General features: G+C 36.9%; 1 protein-coding gene across 1 annotated transcript in view; it reads left to right on the top strand.

Annotated features, from left to right (window-relative positions):
• Window positions 1-230: 230 nt before the first annotated feature.
• Window positions 231-18,446, top strand: part of AQR (aquarius intron-binding spliceosomal factor) — a 54,798-nt gene continuing 36,582 nt past the window's right edge. Inside the window, exons 1-15 of the mRNA XM_035326798.1 lie at window positions 231-314; window positions 1,189-1,245; window positions 2,162-2,202; window positions 2,688-2,723; window positions 5,006-5,126; window positions 6,454-6,594; window positions 8,618-8,686; window positions 9,213-9,313; window positions 10,029-10,105; window positions 11,567-11,631; window positions 12,688-12,804; window positions 13,749-13,862; window positions 14,651-14,754; window positions 15,242-15,344; window positions 16,407-16,527. Of these exons, the coding sequence (XP_035182689.1) occupies window positions 231-314; window positions 1,189-1,245; window positions 2,162-2,202; window positions 2,688-2,723; window positions 5,006-5,126; window positions 6,454-6,594; window positions 8,618-8,686; window positions 9,213-9,313; window positions 10,029-10,105; window positions 11,567-11,631; window positions 12,688-12,804; window positions 13,749-13,862; window positions 14,651-14,754; window positions 15,242-15,344; window positions 16,407-16,527 (1,351 nt within the window). The remainder of the gene's footprint in view (window positions 315-1,188; window positions 1,246-2,161; window positions 2,203-2,687; window positions 2,724-5,005; window positions 5,127-6,453; window positions 6,595-8,617; window positions 8,687-9,212; window positions 9,314-10,028; window positions 10,106-11,566; window positions 11,632-12,687; window positions 12,805-13,748; window positions 13,863-14,650; window positions 14,755-15,241; window positions 15,345-16,406; window positions 16,528-18,446) is intronic.

Genomic DNA, 18,446 nt, shown 5'->3' with positions numbered 1-18,446 from the left:
AGGGGGCGCTGCCCCGCCGCCACCGGCCGGGTGCGGGCTGCAGGGCCGGGAGGGCGCGGCAGGTGGCGACACCGCATCCCTCCCTCCTTCCCTCCGTCCCCTCCCGGCCGGCCGCCGCGCCCCGGAACCGCTCCGTAGCGCCGCTGCCTTCCGCTCCCCTCGGCGCCGGGAACGGGGCCGGGTCGGGTCGGGGGAGGGAGAGACGCGGGCGCTGCCCGGCGGCTGCTGCGATGGCGGCGCCGGCGGCCTCCGCGCCGCCCAAGAAGATCGTGGCGCCCACCGTGTCGCAGATCAACGCCGAGTTCGTCACCCAGGTGGGCACGGCGAGGAGGGACCGGGGGGATGGAGGGACCCGGGGGGGGTCCCCGCAGGCTGGCTGAGCCGAGCCGGGCCGGGGCTTGGAGAAGCCGCCTCTGCTGCTGCCGTCCCCGCGCGGGAGCCCAGCCCCGCCGCGCGGCCTGGCGGTGCGAGCTGCTCGTTCAGATGGCCGCTGGAAGCCGCGGGTGCTGGGGAAGGGCCGGGCTCTGTCCTGAGCCACGGAGCCGTGTGAGGGCCTGTGTCACGCACGGAAGAGCGTATGCCCCCAGACGTTCCGACTAGAGCGCTGTAAAAGTAATCAGATCTGTTGCAATTCGTAAGCAATGGCTGGCTGTGCCTTGCAGCTGGCACATAAAGTAGCTTTATGGGTCCTGGAAATTCTGCTTTCCATCCTCCTCTACAGCACAGGTAAGTGTCAATAAAGGGGTCCAGGAAGGCCTTGGCAGCACAGCTCGGTAGCAATGCAGTGACGGCTCCAGCGGCACTGCTAGGCCCCGACCCGCTGCCCTCGCCTCCACCTGAGGCTTGCAGGCTGGGGTTTGCAGCCACTGAAAGATCCTCGTGTGTTTTGGAGGCATTTGTTAGGGGTAGGGTAACAAAAACAACAAAAAATTAGGTGTTTGTTGTATAGCGGTCTGCATCTGAAACTCTTACAGAGTGTTGTGCGTCTGTTAGAAAATGTTTAGGCGTAGAACCTTCAGTGGTTGAAAAGCACTGCTGCTGGAAAAACGGCATTGGTGCATGTAGTTATAACCTGGAATAACCAAAAAATAGTGGAATAAAGCATGGGGATTGGATCTGTTACAGAGCTGTTCCATCATTACAACTCAAAATGTATATTTTTACCTTTTTTTTCTTTTTTTCATTCAGTTAGCAAATAAATACTGGGCTCCGCACGTGAAGAAAAAATTGTGCTTTGATTCAAAGGTAAGTACTTGCCAGAACCGTACCAGGGTGTGAAAGAATGAGTGTAAAAAATGTTTGAGAAGAAGATACCCTTAAAAATACCCTTAAAAATCAAAGCATGAAAGATGCATGCAGTACTGAGCTGTAGGACTGTAATACCTAAAAATTCTTCGGAGAGTTTTGAGTGGACAACTTGAGTGCTGTTTGGGTGGATATCTATGTTTCCAGTGTTTAAGGCTTGGCCTAATACAGTTGGTTTTGTGATGGTTTTCAGTAGTGTAGGGTCCTTCAATATTAGGTTTCTTTCTCTTGTGGTTATTTAGGTAAATCTCCATTTTCAGCCTCAATTTGCTTGCTCTTTGTAGTACTTGTGATTGTTAGAACTAAGATGAAGATAAGCAGCTGAATTACAGATCTTTGTCATGTGGTGTCAAAGTGAGTATTCCAGCGGATAGAACAGATTCTTTTATTCCTATGGTAAAAACTGGGTAGGAGTGGCTGGAATTGGTTAGTTGTCATTTAAAAGAAAGTGACAACTGATGACTGGGTTGATACAGATTTGACTCTTCAAAGGGTATTCCTTAAATTCAACAGTAAACAAACCAACAATAATAAGGCTTGCATATCTGACTTTTACATAAACTCTTGTTTATGTAAAAAAGACACAGGTTATTTCTTCTGAATAACTTGAATGAAGGTCCTATCAATTCTGTATCATTAAGTGCTTCCCCCCCCCCCTCCCCGAAGCTGATTCATTTTCTGTGTCAGAAAGCTATGTCTGTGGAGGTTTTGGTCTCATCAGAGCTGAGACTTACCTGTTAACAACGTATTTCATCAAACAGCACTAAGCAGAGAGTAACTAATACAGAATAACTTTGAGTGCATTAAATATCTTAATGCGTTTTTAATCATCTCATTGAATTACTCTTTCCCATAGGTTATTGAAGATGTATATACAAAAGAAATTGTCAAGTCAAAGTAAGTATACTAGTCGCTTTCATAGAGACTAGCATTCCATCATTGTTGCAGTTGTTTTTGATGTTCCATAGAATGCTTTGAAATATATTAACATGTTCAAAGCAGGTGAAGATGACTCAAGTTCATTCTAGTAATTTAATCCTTATATTTTTTTCAAAGTCTGAATGTGGCAAAAAGAAAGCTAATGAGCTCATACTCCTTGAAAATGAGGGGTGGGCATAATATTGCTTGGTTCCTTGATCTTCTAGTATGTTGTGATTTGTGTTAGTTTTGTGTTGTGATGGTTATGGAAGGCTGCTTCCTCCTTTGTCACCAAGGTATGTAAAGAAAAAAGTGAGTTAAGGATTGTGGTGCCTCTAGCTTTTTGTTTTTTTCCTAATAATTGTAATTAGGGAGAAAAAAAGGGGGGGGGGGAATAGCTAAACTAAGATGTGCGCGGGAGGCTTTCTTTTCTGTGTTAATTGATTAATTTTTTCCCTTTTTAGGTTTGCTATTAGAAAAATAATGCTTCTTGAATTTAGGTAAGCTAAATTGAGCAAAGTTTTAAGTTGTTTTTCTGTAGGAACTCAAAGATGAGAAACAAATGCAGAACAGTGAATCTGCTTGAAGGTAGCATACTCATTTGCTCCCTCTTACTAAAGCCTTGAATTGCACACATAAGAAAATTGTGTGAGGAGAGTTGAATTGTAGGGGAAAATAATTTCATAAGCATAAGTAACATTTCAGAATATCTTGTTTTAGGACTCTGAATTTCTAGTATAAATGAAGCACCAAAGAACAGAGTAGAAACAGGTGAAAAACTTGTGTCTGTAATTTGAAATGTGTCATTAAGCCTTAAATCAGCACTCAGTGAAGTCGGTGGAAGTTTTTGGGTTAAGTCTTTTACTGCAAGGGTAAAAATGAATTTGCTGCAAGACTATCACAAAATTTTCTTCACTTGAAAAGAAATGGAAGTCTGTTTAGAAGACTCTTACAGCTACTTCAGACTGTGCTGGAATTGCATAGCATTCTAAAATGGTGTAAAATAGACGTTTGCAATTTTACGTATTTACAAATGGAATATTTAGTATTCTGGTTGGTTCTCTTTCTCAAATCTTATGAGCACGCAGAATGGAATGAGTTTTGCTTGAGATGGTTTCTTTGCTTGGCAAGGCTGAAATATATAAGTACCACTGACTGGAAAAGTAGGATAAACTTTATTGTATTTTCTGCTCCTTTAATAGAAAAGGCACAAGAGCAAATGTAAACTATGATTTTGGGTTTGACGAATGGTGTGCTGGTAGCATGCCAGTTCTGGAATCTGCGTGAAAGCAATACCATGGAGTTAGCGTTTTAATCCTTTCTGTGATCATTCTCTATGTTACCGGCTTGTAATGTAACTTAAGTACTTTCTGGTGTATAGCCCCATCTACTGCCATTTGTCCTGTAAGTCATTTTTCTTTTTTTCTCATCTGTCCCTTATGTTCTCTTGCCTTCTCATACCTAAGATTTTCCTGTTCTCCATTCTTGCTCACATATGTTTATCCTCACTTGGGGGTGTTACTTTTTTATTATTATTATTAAAATATATTGAAGTTTATTAAAATGCCTGGGAGAAAATGAAGTATGGAATCCTCTCTGGATTTTGTGGATTTTCTTCACCTACTGTTGGCAGATTTGAGCTCTTGGGCAGCAGTATGTGTTCCATCTTGAATATGCCTCTGAAGTTATCTCAGCTGCTCTATTTGATGCTGTGCATTCTGGCTGAGTCCCCAGAAAGTGTCAATTCTTGTCTGACCCCTACTGAGCCTTCCGGTCCTGGCTACATCCAAGCCCTTGCTGCCTTTTTTCCCCATATTCTCTGGTACTTGTCTTACCTGAAGTGATTGAAGTAGCTTATTATAAGGCATCAAAAAAAAGTAAGCTGTGGAAAAAGTAAATAAGTAAAACTGGATTGTCTCATGAAGGGCAAAAAGAATGTTAGAGCTGGCATTAAGAGGAGAGTGCGTGAACAACTGGCCTGGGAAGAAACAAGACTTTCTGATGGCACAGGGTGCAAGTAGACTGTTGAAAAGGTTGAATTTAGAGATTGCTTCCTTGGGAGTAGCTATCCTGTGTAGCTTCAATAGGTAGTTAGAGGGAGACAGTTTTGTGTCCAAATTGCCTTTCATCTCTTAAGCTGTGCTTTTAAGAGTTTCTTCTGTGAGCAATGTGCCATGTTAATGAGGAAGAAATGCATGTTGCTAGGAAGGTGCTATTTCCCAGTGTCCAGTAATTTTTTCTACTTTCTTGAAATCACTTGATGTCTCCCATAATAAAGATTTTTAGTCACACCATTTTTTTTTACTACCTATATGATGATTGCAAACATAAAATCTCTGAATGATTCTTTTTTTTTATAGTAAGAGGTGTTTAATAATACAAATAGCATTATACAGTAGTTGTCTTTTGCATCTTATGCTAGGAAGTGCTGCAAGTGACATTCTTTAGACAAGTAGGTTTTGTTTTTTCCTTCTGGAAAATCAGTATGAATTTGTGTTCTGACTTTGCATTGAGCTGTGGCTACTTAGCACATTTGAAATCCCCTTTGAGTGGTGTTTCTTCCTGATGAGAACTCATCTGTCTCTTGTAGCAGTTATCTGAGTCTGCCATTAACAAGTTCTGCTGCAGTGACCTAGATGAGAGGTAACTTCAGGAACTATTCACAAACTACAAAGATGGCAAAAAGAAAAAAAAAGAAACCCTGTGGATAACTGCTTTTTCACATGAGTGATAGATTATGTGGGTGGCAGCAACTAATGAAATATTCTTTGTCTCTTCACAGCCAGTACCTTGAAAATTACCTATGGATGAATTATTCTCCAGAGGTGTCCAGTAAGGCATATTTAATGTCAATCTGCTGTATGGTGAATGAGAAGTTCAGAGAGAATGTCCCTGCGTGGGAGGTAACCAATTACAATTACAGCTAGAATTGACTTTTATCCACAAGTTGCAGCTTCTGCAGTGTGCTCACTTACGCTGACAGAAGGTAGCAAATCTTGTAGTGTTAAAAGTAAATGGTACCTCAGCTGGAATGTCTCGTATGGTATTTTAAAGTGTGTGTTCTTTTCTGAGAAGGCAGGGGATGGATGGAAGATCACCTAATTCTTTTCGGTGCATGAGTCTTTTGTTCTGCTGCATGATGCTTTTACATCAGGAGCATTTGCTTTTTTGACACTCAACAAGTGTGGCATTTGCAGAGAAGTTATCTCTCTATTGAAAGAAAAGAGGATTTTTATATCAGTGGGTATAAGAAGGCACCACTGGAAGTCTGACATTTTAACTAATACTGTCTTGCTTAAAACCTGTGAATATGGTTTTGTAGCTTTTCTGCATGAAATTTTATCCTAAAGTAATCTCTTATTCTGCTTCTATTTATACTGTTTTGTGTAGTAGTAGGTTCAGAAATAATGTGTTGTTTCTACAAATAGTCCAGTTCTCACAGGACATCTCAATGACGTGAGCCTACTTAGAAATTCTATGCAAGCATCACTTTAGAAGCACACTTACTCTGGTAGTTGTGTGATCACTTCAGTGCTGGCAAAACACAAAGGATTAATAACTTGGGCATGTGATGTCTGTGTCTTCTATTTTGCTTTGGTGTAGGTGCTAGAAGCAAAATGACAGGTTCATGTCACCATCCAAACAGTTTAGTAAAATTTGTTATTTGGTACGTGGCTGCCCTTTTAAAGAAACTATTGCCACAGTTACTCACTATCTTTTTCTGTCTGAGGCAGTTGAATGCAAGTTTCACAAGTGTAGTTAATCTTTGTTGTTCTTTCTTGCTTGCTTTTTCTAGATCACTAAACAGCTGCCATAGTTTTGGCTAAAATCTACCAATTCTCTGAGTCTAAAGGAATTGTTCTAACCTGTGTCATTTTATAGTAATACTGTGTGATCATCAGTTGAGCATTTCCACAACGCAATCCGCTCCACTTGCTCTTCTTGTTCAGTTTGTCCTATGCATCACCTGTGTTAGAGGCCAAGCAGAATGCAGTAGTTTCTCTGAGCTCTCCTGTATATTGGGGTTCCCTAATCAGGAGGATATTGTTAGAGGACATCAAGTGTTTTGCTTGCTCTGCCTGGTCAGAATAAACGACAGAGAGAGAAATAAATCCTTCTTCCTTTTATAGAGTTAAACAAACCTGGAGGTCTCAATCTATGTTATGTGAATGAAAATTGAAATAATCTGTATCACCTTGACTCAAGACTAACTTTCTCTTTTATTCCTAGACATTCAAAAAAAAGCCAGAACACTTTCCTTTCTTCTTCAAATGCATATTGGAAGCGTCGCTGGTTGAAAATGACAGTGAATTCTCTCTACACGAACAGACAGTCCTCCTGCTTTTCCTTGATCATTGCTTCAATAGTTTGGTATGTTAAAAGCAACTAATACATGTCGTTAACACCGTTCTGAGTTAGCAGCAGTTTAGTTTTAGTCATTTCTTGGCAGACAGATAAAGCAAAATTTCCATTTAGAGATGATGGTGATACTGAAGGGCTTTTACCCTTTTCAACACTTGCTTTGTTTCCATATCCACATTTATGTTGACACAAGATTGTAAGAGGCTCAAAATTTGATGTAATGACACTGCAATTTAGATATATATTTCAAATTGTGCTTAAAAATGTTTATATTTTAAAAGGTGGCTTACCCTTAAAAGCAGATTCGTTACTACTGTGCTTTTTTAGTATTGTTGCAAAACTGCAACATTTCAACCATTTTTTTTTATTAACAGTTGAGACAGACAGCAGACTTTTTCACTTTTGAAATTAGGTTTTTGGTAATATTTGTCTGCGTTTTTTTGAGTTAGTCTTAAGAAACTGTTTGACTAGATTGTGTTCTGAGTTTATAGTAAAAACTGGGCACAGTTGTTGATCCTAGTTTGCAATTGTGGAGAATAAAACAAAAGTATTTTATATGAGACGTGGTACTGTTACCTCTCTTGTAACTGGACTTTTGTATTAGATGTAGGATATACTGGTCAAAATCAGGGCTTGCACAAGCAAAGAACTAATTAGTGTCTCACAAACAAAACAATTGAGGAAGTGTATGATTTGATTTTGGAATTAGGGATGATTATTGGAGCCAGTAATCATCGTAACCCTCACATGTCTAGTTTATTAATCTTCCTTTTCAAGGAGAGTTTGATAGTGACTCTATGTAGTCCTGTCTGCAGGACATTTCTCATAAAACACAATATGTAAGCTGGTATAAATGTGCTTGCAAAGGCATGCTTCTATTAAAAGCTATACGTCTTTGTGTGGTGCAGAACAGCATAGTCACAGTGATGTTTTAAATAGGGAGCATCAAAGTGTGAAGTTTCAGAATGCTGAACATGGAATATTTGTCCATGAAGATATATTTAAGATGTTGGTGGAAGTTAGGCCCTAAAATGTGCCCAGAAAAGGGCCACAAAGCTGGTGAAGGGCCTGGAACACAAGTCCTGTGAGGAGCGGCTGAGGGAACTGGGGTTGTTTAGTCTGGAGAAGAAGAGGCTCAGGGGAGACCTCATTGCTCTCTACAGCTACCTGAAAGGAAGGTGTGGGGAGCTGAGGTGGGGGTTGGCCTCTTCTCACAGGTACCTTAGTGATAGGACTAGAGGGAATGGCCTCAAGTTGTGCCAGGGGTGAGTTTAGGTTGGAAATGAGGAGACATTTCTTCTCAGAGCAGTCAGGCATTGGAATGGGTTGCCCAGGGAGGTGGCGGTGTCACCATCCCTGGGGGTGTTTAAGGAAAGGTTGGACCTGGTGCTTAGGGACATGGTTTAGTGGGTGACATTGGTGGTAGGGTGATGGTTGGATCAGATGATCCTGAAGGTCTTTTCCAACCTTAATGATTCTATGATTCTTCAGTAGATAAGGAAAGAAACAAAACTTTGTAGATGCAGATCACAGGCAGAGTTGGAGAAAGAGCACTGAGTTACAGAGAAATTAGTTATTTTAGAATTGGAAGAATGTAGATAAAGTGGGAGAAATTTGATAATTGAGGGGCTTACTAAGACCTCCAGAATATAGTTTAAAAAGAATTGAGTAAAAAAGAAAGCATAGTAAGAAAACTCAGTTGAAGAGCAAGAAATGACTGAAGAAATAACATCAGTTCTCAGCTCCTGTCCTAAAACACTTACCTGGATAAAGCCCCTCATAAAGTATTAAAAATTGATGGAATCCATGGAAAGAATGTAAAATGGAAGTCATCAACAATTTGAAGAGTTACCTGGGAGAGATACTGTGTAGTTTCTTGTGAGGAAATTGTAAAATCTAATATTGCAACATACATATACTTTGGTGTTAATGTCCATTGATCCACTCTGTAAGAATATTCTTACAAAGACTGGCACCTGAGAAAATACAAGAGCTCTTAAAAACACTTTTTATGTCTCTGACTTTCTAACAGGAAGTGGATTTGATCAGAAGTCAGGTGCAACAGCTCATTTCCTTACCAATGTGGATGGCTCTACAACCTGTAAGCATAACCATGTAAACTGGCAGTGATGTAGGCAGTATGGGAGTCCTTGGGTGTGTATTGTGTAGTGACAGTTATTTGTCTAATGCATGAAGCTGCCTACATTGCTATGGAATTATATTTTTAGTAAAACTCTCTTACCTGTTTGCTGTAAATTTCCTTGTAATTGTGTTGTTAATTTGTAATTGTTTTTTTCATAAAACAAAGCTTTGATGCTTATAGCATTTCTGAGCTATAATTTGTAGACAAGGACCTGAGAACACTGGGACTGGGAAATGGGCCTGCTGTGTGGGAACAAAAAACACTGGAATAGGAAATGGAGGAATAATACCAAAAAGACCACTGAGAATGATAAATGTGGTGGGACTGGATTAACTAGTTGCAGTATGCAGATGTGTATCAGTGATTTCTATGGGTATTTCTCAGAATTAGTACTTGGAATTATTGAGTCTCTCAATATTTACTTCCCTTGTGAAAACGGGGGAGGTTTTAATTCTTGGTGAATTAATACCATTTACCTTTTCAGAAACGACTGGAACAAGAGCTGAAAAAGACACCAAAACTAAGAAAATTCTGGAATCTAATTAAGAAAAATGATGAGAAAATGAATGAAGAGGCAAGAATGCAGTATGTTACTCTTTGTATCTCTTGTATCTCTTGTACTCTTTGTATCTCTTATGTATCTCTTTTTCTTGTTGAAGCCAAAACCTTTAATGAATTCTTTATAATTCAGCTAAGTGAGGTTGTTGTAACAATGAAGTGTGTAGTACAAAAACAAACTAAAGATTGCAAATAAGGATTGATCATGAGTGGTCTCCTGGAAACTTTTGTTTTGCAGTAGTCTTTATGCAAAATAATATTAAAGAACCTTTTATTTGATCAGTGAATTCATGATTCCAAATTTTAGAGCTATAAGATGAGAGCTGTATGAGAATATTCATATAGTTACTCTTGTATTTTTCATGACCTTCAGCAAGGATTTAGCTCTTAATTGAACAGCTATTAAAGTTTGTGAATAAACTTGTGTGTATCGTAACAAAATTAAATGTTCTAATACTTTTTTGTTGCATTGTGGTAAAGTGTAGATGGTAGCCTGCTTCTACTCAGTAGAAGCATGACTTGTGAATCAATTTTATGCCTGAAGTTAAAAAATACAGATTCTGCTTATCTGTCAGCACAAATAAAAGGAGAAGAGTTGTCGTCTAAACAGTTTAGGTATGGTTTCAAGCAAACTTACCGTTACAAATTTTAAAACAGCTAATTGTGTATTAATGAAAGATAAGATGTATTTCTAGTCTGCATTTCAGAAGTGTTAATACTTTTGTCATATGTCTGATTTTAGAGCATATCGGGAGAGAAGATTTCTTTCACAGCTCATTCAGAAATTTATTTCTGTGTTAAAATCTATACCTGTCTCAGGTAACTGGTTCTTCTGTTATTTTATCATCTGATAATCAGCTTTAAATTTGTCTCTGTTGTTGAAAAATAACAACTCCTTAGGATACTAACCTGATGTTGGAGACCTTATCTATATAGGGTTTTAGTGAAAGACTGCATGGATTTCATGTCAAAATTAGTATTCAAATTTTCATATGCTTTAAAAATGAAATAGCAGAAAGCTACCTTAAACCTCATCTACTTCTTTTCAGTATGGACTTAAAAAATATGTTTCATGGAAGTGATATTCTTCATTGCATGCTTATACCCTTACAGCGTTTTAAGTGCACACTTAGATGTCCTGTTAAACAGATGCTATAAATGCATATTGTTAAACTATATTCTGTCACTACTGTTGATCTATGGTGAGAACAAAAAGCTAAGTGAAGTGAAATTTCTGTAAGATTTGACTGCTCTTGATTTATAAATTGTTGGAACAAGCAAAATTACATGCTTGCCTGATTTAGAAAGGAAAAGTGTTTCTACAGGAAGGCATCAGCCATTTGACACAAAAAAAAAAAAAAAAAAAAAAAGGCAAGCTTATTGTACTCCAAGCACAGCACTATTTGGGTAAATTTACTTCTCAAAGTTCTGCTTTTATACTTTTGAGAGCTGAAATTTGCTAGGAGTTTTCCTGAGCTGTAGGGGAATTTCTGTGTATTAGGACTTCCTCAGAAATGATACCTAACCCCTCCATCTTCCCAGTTGTGCAGAGATCAATCTTACAAAGACTTCCATTAACAGTACGCTGGAGGCTTTAGGAAATAGATGTTCATTAAAGCAGATTTGGTGTTGTGTTTTGACTTGATTTTAAAAGCTCCCTCAGCAGTCCACCTAAAGACTATACATGCTGCTTTTGTCATTGTGCAGTATAGCCCTTGATGCTTCATTTTGTGGAGTTTCAATGTAAAATGGATAAGATACCATGTGTGGTAAAAGTACCACTTTCTTGATCATTTTTTGTTCCTTTTTAGATCCAAGATGGCTAATCTGACTCTGCTTAATTTGAAGAAATTCTTAACACTAAATTAGATTACTAAGATTACTAAAATCTTAACACTAAGTTAGATTACTTAACACTAAGTGAGATTAACACTAATCTCACTTCTCTTTCACGCTAATTTATTAAACGCTTCATTTAAGTGTTTTCACAAGATTACAAAATAGTTGAGTTTGGAAGGGACCTATTTATGTTTAATAAATTCCCTTCAAAAAGTCTGGTTCCGTTACTTTTTTATATCCAAAAATCTTCCAGTTTGCAGTGAAGGAAAGGATTGTTTCTGAAAAAGAGGAGAATGTACTAGTTAGTTTTCTAATCTCGTTAGAAGGTGATACTGTATTAATACTGTGTATTAGCAGTGTTTTAATATATTTTTAAAGAATAGTTCAAATATAAGCATATTGTGCTGTGAGTAAATTACAAATATTTTTATTTCGATCTAGGTCCTATTTCTATGGACAAAGTTCATTATTGTGAGAGATTCATTGAACTCATGATAGATCTTGAGGTAAGTTAAGTTGTTTCAGCCCAGGTATACTTTTCTAGGTTTTATATGCATTAAATTGTTGTTGTAGCCTTATTCCAATTAACCAGTAATTATATCACAGCTGTGCATATTATGGTTGCTTAATAGTGGTTTTCCATCTGTAACTAGGAGGTTGTAACAGTGGAGCTACATTGAGAACTGACCTAATGTTTACAAATCAAATAAACTATTAGAGAAATTTAGGATCCTAAATTGATCTCTGAAGACTGTTAATGAGAATACCGGTAATAATTCCAGCAATTGAGGAAAGTGTGTGAGGCTTTAATCCATTAGGATTAATCTGGGAGTGCTCTTCCCAAAGCGTATCTTCTGTATTGCATATTGTAATCCCAGAAGGCATCTGTAGTTCTGAAAGGTGAGTTACTTCTATTTTACTAGAATTCATTATTTACAGTAAACAGTTTTGGTGATTTAGTTTTGTTACAGAATAATATGAGGAGGCCAAATGAGATTTTGTATCTGCAGGTACTGAGAAAATGTGACAACTTTAAGCTTCACAGCACCAGAATTAAAAGTAAAACATTAAATGACATCTTCTCACATGAGTAACAATTTATTTAAAATAATTTAAGCTTTAGAAGACACTTTGGAATAAGACAAAATTTGCTGAAGCAGAAATGACTGAGATGAGTGTAGAATGCACATATTTAAAACAATATTGCAGCAGTTTGATGTATCATGCAATACACAATGATTATACAGACACTTAGTAGTAGAACAATTGCTGTAATTAATTTAGTTTTATTGCTAATAGGAGCAATCTGCCTTGTGATGAGCTTGTGCCATGCCACCAGACCCATAAAAGTCAGTGTTCATAGCAGCCTGCCCACATAAAAACCAGTGTCTTGGCACAGGTAAATGCTGCTTTAGTATGAAGACTTCTGTTAGGGTATTAGATATGAAAATAACTGTGCAGCAATCTACCTTGGTCTGCTTTTTTGAAATGGAAATTTCAGAAACTAAGATTTCTTAAATTTTGAAGAACTGCTTGTACTAATGTGAGATTGTTTGCCACAGGCTTTGCTTCCCACACGACGCTGGTTTAACACAGTGTTGGATGACTCCCATCTTGTTGTTCACTGCTACCTATCTAGTCTTGCCAAGAGAGAGAAGGAAGGTCATCTCTTCTGCCAGGTGAAATAGGAAGCTGTTGAAAATAACTTCTTTCATTCTGATGTGACTCTGAATATTGCAATTTTATGTTTGATTGTTTACATAGATTTTTATGAATATTTCTAATGGATGCAAATTATATGTTTATTCAAATCCTTCAGATAGTAGTCCTTTCTTACCTGTGTGTGTCTTTTTATATCTCTGGCTGTTTTTTCAGCAGTTTTGAAAAGTACAATCCAGAAAGCAGTGGAACTTTAGGCTTGCTTTAACCCATGTGACAGAAGTCATGTCACCAGTGCATTCTCTACTTCATTTTGACCTCTGACAATTCTACAGTGTGGCTGTTATTCACTATTGTCCTTGAGTTTACTCAGCTATAGACAGTATATTGCTAAGGATCTGAAGATCTCTTCCTTTCTTCTTAACAGCTGCTTTTCTTGAGGCTTACTGTCCCCTGTCTCTGGCATGTGTTCAGTTTCTCTGAGAGTCATTGTTGATGAAACAGAAAGCCAGCAACACATCTGATTGACAATATGTAACTTGGAAGAAGAAAATCATTGAAAATTAGGATGAATTCCAGGGCTGGCATCAGAGATGGCAGGAGTGAAGCAAGACTTCTCCCTTTTGATACCAGCAAGCCAGAAGTTGCATTCAGTGTCTCAGTCAACCTCTGGCTAGGTCCATGTAGTATACTTAGTTTCTAATACTGGTTTGTAGAAGAAACAACTTTTGCTGTGGTCTGTGCTGTAGTTTCTCTGGCTTGATGAGATAACTACGGAAATTATTTTGTGCATCAGCCAAGTTTAGATACCACTCCATGGTCTGTTTCTGTAAGTACTCTGATAAACTCTTGTATGAGCATGGTGCCCAGATTTGTTGTATTAAGTGGTATTTTTTGTTTGTTTGTTTTTGTGGTAGGGTGCCTCTTACTGTTAATCCACTAACTTGTATGCATGATGTCTCAGCTTTTAGATATGCTTAAATTCTACACTGGCTTTGAAATCAATGATCAGACTGGAAATGCTTTGACAGAGAATGAGATGACAACAATTCACTATGATAGAATTACTTCTTTACAGGTAAAGCATTTAGGGGCATGAATGGATGTAATTTTGATGTTACAACTCTTCCATGTAACTCTTCTATTTCCCAAAGGAAACGCCTTAATTTTCATGTTGATTTTCAGGAATAGTTATAATTTGACTTTCTCTGCTATATGGAAGACTTCATTTGACATATGTGACTAAGACTAAATAAAACGCTCTAGCAAAACACCACCACTGTTGATGTTTGTAAGTTAAGGTGAACTGCACCCATTAAATCTATTCAGAAGCAAACATCCAGTGTGGTAGGAACCTGATTTATGGTTATGCAGTAGGTGGCACCATTTCTTCAAGTTCGGTCCACACATGATAGCAATAGTGATTCCTTGTACAAAAGAGATAAAAAATATTTACATTACGTGTACTCATATAAGGAAAGTTATACTTGTCAGAGTTTTTCACATCACTTTTGACAACAAAATTCAAGAAAGCATGGTAAAATAAATCTGTTCCTGTTTTTTTTTTTTTTAGTTGTCTGTAAGGCTGCATGTCTGTCCCCTTATGTTTTTATTTTAATGACAGAAAAAATGATGATAGGTGGTGTATCAGAAAGACAGTATATCAGAAGTCTAGGAGTAATGAATGTGGTGCTCAGAAGAATGGAGATTTCACCTGTTTTTTTAATTTCTAGTCTGAAATTATCTACAGGGTACCTTGTGTTATGAATCAGAAGAAACAATTGTTTTGTAAAAATATTTAGATTGTTATTTAATTGCTTCGTTAATGTGCTCACATTCAGTTTTGGGGGGTTGGATCTTTTGTAGAGAACAGCATTTGCACATTTCCCAGAGTTATATGACTTCGCACTCTCAAATGTAGCTGCAGTAGATACTCGTGATTCACTGGTGAAGTTATTCGGACCCCTCAGGTAACTCATCAGAATGAATTTTAACATAAAATTGTTGTTCTTTGTTCTCAATTTTTTTAATTTAACGAATTTCTGTCTTTCTCTATGGCTTCTCATATTAGTAAGACCAATTTATATTTCTTCATTTTTTGGAGCCTTTACATGTGTTGAAATAGGGAGAAATAGAGAGTTTGGGTCCACTAGTAGAAATTAGTAGTGAACTCTTAGAATTCCACTGTAAGAAAAATAACTTTTTCATTTTTTTCTGTGTGGAAAAAGTATTACATTCCAGGAAAATAGCTAGCTGTTTGTTTTGTTTTGTTTTTTTTTTTAATAATAATAAGGGTAATTTATTATAAGGCAATTACTGATACAGTTGTTTTAATTTGGCTTTTTTTTTTATTCTGATGAAATTTCGTAGTTGTACTAAAAAAAAAAAAAAAGATACCCATAACCTGTTTTCACAGGTTTCAGTATTTGTGACTAAAACTTATCTTCTACTATGCAGCTCAAACACGCTCCACCAGGTGGCATCATACCTCTGCTTACTGCCTCCTCTTCCTGAAGGGAATGACACTAGCTATGAAAAGGACTTTCTGCTAGAGCTGCTGGTAAAACCATCATTCATATAACTTAGCAACTACAATGTAGTGAAGTAGCTATTTAACATCTTTTGTTAAACCACCCATGAACCACAGCAGTGCTATAACAGTAAATTAGATACTAAGATGGGGTTTAAAACCATATAAATTAAGTATTTGGAAATGTTAATGTATAAAAGTAGTTTTTCCTAAGAAATTAGTATATTTGGCATAATTGTAAAGGTCACTAAACAGAGCCCAGCAAAAGTTTTGGCTTCTTCTGGGAAAGTTATTTATATAGTCACTGTTTTTCGCTTTTAAAAACAAAAAATGCTAAAATAAATCTAGCTGCTCAGTATCTGTTTGGTTTCCCAAACCTATTTGTAATACCATTTCATGCACATGATTTTTATTTTTGGATATTCAATGTATTAACAGTTACTGTAGGTATCTAATATTGATATTAGTATCAATATTAGAAAGGCATATTTGTTTTCAGTATCTTTCATAACTTTTTTGTGGTTGTTGTTTCTATCAAAAAATGTTTATATGATTTTCTAAGTATTAGGTGGTAGGAATATGATGCATACTAATACAATGAAGACATACTTGTTTAGCTGACAGTATAGTAGTATTGAATTGATTTTTTTTTCTCACTGAGGGAATTAAGACTGGCTATTGCTGGATGAGCAGTGCTACAGTTAGCTATTAAACATGTGAATATGTGCTTAATGCAAAAGTGTATATATATACATTAAGCGCATGAATACGTGCTTAATGCAAAATATATATAATTTTTAAATTAATTTTAAGTGGATTCTCTGCTAAGTATTCACTGAATATTTTCAGTTCTGTTGTGCCATTTTTCATCAGATGACTGTTTGACTCCAGAGCCATGATTGATAGTTGGAATATGTTTTTTCATCTTTCAATGCAATTGTGTGGATTTAGTTATATTTAATTAAAAAAAATATTTTACAACAAAGGAAATGGCAAGTGACCACCAGCGTTCTTGTGGATTAATACCAGTGTTTCAAAGATAGCTTTATTGTTCTGTTTTTGACTTTTGTATGTTCTAAATGCATCCTTTAGGTTTCCCGTCATGAGAGACGAATATCTCAAATTCAGCAACTCAACCAGATGCCTCTGTATCCCACAGAGAAGATTATTTGGGATGAAAATATTGTCCCAACTGAATATTATTCCGGAGAAGGTATGATAAGTGTTCAGTAAAGGCGGAACAGAGCAGTAAATGCTCTAAAAGCAGTTCTGATACCTGTGCTTATTCTATCTTCAGAATTTAGGCAGTAATTGGCACATTTCAGTATCTTAGGGAAGGGTCAGCTTTCAGATTTTTGAGTTGTGACTCAAGAACTCTGACATGAAATTGTTAGTGAATAAATAGCATATTTAAAGAAAAATCCAAGAGTTTGTGTTCACGTAAAGCCAATTCTTTACCTGTAATCTGGGCAACAAATACACTATACCACCAGATAGTTACAGTGAGGTGAAACAGGTTGTAAATATGCAGCAGAAAATCAGTTGTCTGTTCTTAAGTATGTTCAAGAAAGCCTTTCAAAAAAGACTAGGGAAAAAAAAAGTGGTGGTGGCAGGAAAGTAACACGCATCTCTTTTTATATATTTTTCCAAGGCAGAAGTGTACACATAGTGAAAGATAGTTGTATGCATTCAAAATTCAGAACCTAGTGTTCTTGCTCAGTGTGATTATGAACAAGGAAGCAAACTGCAGGTGTTGCAAGGAAGGAATTATATAATTTTAAATATGACATGTATATTTTTGTCTAGTTCTTTTAAAAGACTTGTGTTTTTTAAAATCTTATACTGAAAATTTTAAAGTGGATTGTGAGAATTTTCATTAGAATTGTAAAAATTGGAATTTGGAACACGAAAGTTCCAAATTACTCTATATGTCCTCAAAGACTAGTGCAAAGTATGCTTCTGGTGGGCTTTTTGTGTGGCTATAAGACTTAATAAATTTTGTTGAGCAGATAAAGTTTAGAGGGGTGATTTCTCTATGAAGCACCAAAAGATAGACATTTGAATCTTAACCAGTTTAGGTAATGTAGGTTTATGGACAACAGAGGATCTTTTGGCTACATATATGATATAAATACCGTTTATATATCTGCCCAATGTTTCTTTTCTGTGTTCTTTAAAGCAGCAAAATTCTTTTTGTCTAAAACTCAAAGACTAATTTAGCCTGAGAAAGAGGAGTGTTGTTCTTTTTTTCTTAAACATGAATAAATAAATAAAATGGGAGAGAAGAGTGTCTGATAAATGCTGTGAGCCATAAGAGGAGTTGCTTCAGGCCCTGCCCTTTGTTCATATAACTAGCTTTACAGGACAGGGCTTGTTACTTAGTGTTGGGAAATGTGTTAAAGTATTTTATCACCATGTGGCTTTCCAGAATAGAAATTGTGTTCTGTCGCCTTTCTTTACTGCCAATGTATCTCAGAGCATGTGAAAGACAGTGTGTAGTACTGGTTTCAAGGATAATATTGCATGTTACAAATGCCTGATGCGTTCACGGGTGTTAAGCACAGGTGTCAAACTGGAAGAGTAGTCCAGTAATGATAAAAAAGTAACATTTAACAATTTTTATTATGGCAGATTCACATCTAAGACTACCATAAGGGTAGGTTAGTGGATTTGTCTAGGAGTTCTGATACTCTTTGTTGAGTTAAATCTAATTTTTCTGTGTTTTCATTCTCATTGAAAAATCTGTAACACATGTAACAAAGTTGTCTATTAAAAATGGTTTTCTTGGCCTGAAATTTTTGTCTACTTTTAAATTCTTATTAATGCTGGTTTAATTGTTGAATTGCAAAGTACAATTACTTTACCCTACATTTGTGTTTTTTTGTTGTTGTTGTTTTTTGTTTTTTTTTTTTTTTTTTGCTTTTTTTTTTTGGTTTGGTTTTTATAAAGTCTTTTTCATGGGAGTCTGAAAACTGCAAAAGATTCAGTCCTTTAATAGCCCCTGCCAGAAGGATTTAAATTCCTTTAATTGTGTGCAGGTTCATCTAGAGAAAACCTGAAAATCTGGGGGAGGGAAGGAGAAAAATGTATACTTCTTTAGTGAAGTATATTCTTAAAAAGATAAGTTCTTAG

Source organism: Oxyura jamaicensis, chromosome 5, assembly GCF_011077185.1.
Source record: "Oxyura jamaicensis isolate SHBP4307 breed ruddy duck chromosome 5, BPBGC_Ojam_1.0, whole genome shotgun sequence".
In the NCBI taxonomy this organism is placed as follows: Eukaryota; Metazoa; Chordata; class Aves; order Anseriformes; family Anatidae; genus Oxyura; species Oxyura jamaicensis.
Note: the sequence above shows the minus strand (reverse complement) of the source record. Positions and strands in the feature narration are given on the sequence as shown.